A 1,417-nucleotide genomic window follows, 5' to 3' on the forward strand; every position below is an offset into this window, starting at 1 on the left:
AGCAAATTTTTTTCGTTGTCAGGTATTTGCCTCACTAAGAAAAAGTGTATAAGTTGATCCACAATTCGAAATCATGAATCACAAGTCCCTCTCCTTCCATAGTCCATACAACCATGGCTAGCTTCACTAATTCGGCAGTTTTCCTTACCCTATTCCTGGCTTATTACGGGAATACTATTTCCGCAAGAATCTTGTCCAAAAACAATACTATTCCTGCAACCCGAGCGTCTTCATGTTCCTGCGGAATGGTAGGTTGCAGCTACGTACGTAAACCCAATTTTTTACTAATTTGTCCATATGCAATCATCATTTTAGTCCACGGCCCGAAAAACCGCTCGAATAATTAACGGCACTTCCGCCTTCGTCGGGGAATTTCCATGGCGTTGCATTGTATACACGACTAAATCCAATTCCTTCTGTACCGGCACCATAATCAGTCGCGGCATCGTCATGATTGCGGCCCACTGCTTGGATCCCCTCGTCCCCACGGATGGTATTGTCGTCGACGTGGGTGACCTCGACATGGGGTCAACCACCGAAACTCCCAGCTTCTGGACGGCGGCACGCGCCTACGCCAAACATCCATCCTACGACAGGGCAACACTTAAGAATGACATTGCCTTGGTCTACCTGCAAACGCCGCTCACATTTTCGCCCACCATCCAACCCACTTGTCTCCCATTTCCTCTCAAAGGACTAAACTTGGTCTTGAGTAGGGTCAGCGTTTCCCGATGGGGAATGACCTCGTATGGCGGATCTGTCTCGGAAAAGCTGATGAAAGCTGAGATGCTCGTTCTGCCAGAGTTTATGTGCAGAAGCTCTTTTGGTACTGCATGGCCGGAAACTAATCTCTGGGTTGGGAAGCAAGGGAAATCTGCGTGCAGTGGGGATAGTGGTGGTGGTGCGGACCTCTTTAACCCAGCGAATAGGAGATGGTCACCATCGGGGTGACAAGTGCCGTTGCTCCAGGTTGCGATACTAATGCTCCAAACATTTTTACAAGAGTTACAAACCATTTGGATTGGATTCTTACAATGTCGAGTAAGTTGTGGGATGTCGGAGGATTAGTTTATGGGAATAATAAGTGAGTTTTATTTTTTAGAAGGACAGGAATTTTGTCATGTCAACCATTGGGATGAGATCGGAACTATGATAATCGCTTAAAAGGGATAAAAGATATGCAGAATAGAATGTACTAAATTTAATCCGATTGTATTTGACTAGATAATTTGTAGCTGATGCTTAAAAATAATAAATTCTGCTTATGCAAACCTGGTTCATAAATTTTGCAATGTCGGTAAGGAAACTATATTTACCTTAGCGTTATCTCAAACTACATATCAACCTAACTGAGCAAATAATTGATCAAATCAAATTTATTCAGAAGGTTGGTTAGTTTTTAAATTAATTTTCTTAA

At 43.3% G+C, this 1,417-nt stretch overlaps 1 protein-coding gene across 1 annotated transcript; it reads left to right on the forward strand.

The window, feature by feature from the left end:
* Nucleotides 1–113: 113 nt before the first annotated feature.
* Nucleotides 114–1,113, forward strand: LOC110842419 (chymotrypsinogen B). Its single transcript, XM_035846509.1, is given in 3 exon segments — nucleotides 114–248; nucleotides 316–942; nucleotides 945–1,113. Coding segments are annotated over 3 exon segments (906 nt in total). The 3' UTR covers nucleotides 1,089–1,113.
* The last annotated feature ends 304 nt before the right edge of the window (nucleotides 1,114–1,417 follow it).

This window comes from Folsomia candida, unplaced genomic scaffold, assembly GCF_002217175.1.
Source record: "Folsomia candida strain VU population unplaced genomic scaffold, ASM221717v1 Fcan01_Sc001, whole genome shotgun sequence".
Classification (NCBI taxonomy): Eukaryota; Metazoa; Arthropoda; class Collembola; order Entomobryomorpha; family Isotomidae; genus Folsomia; species Folsomia candida.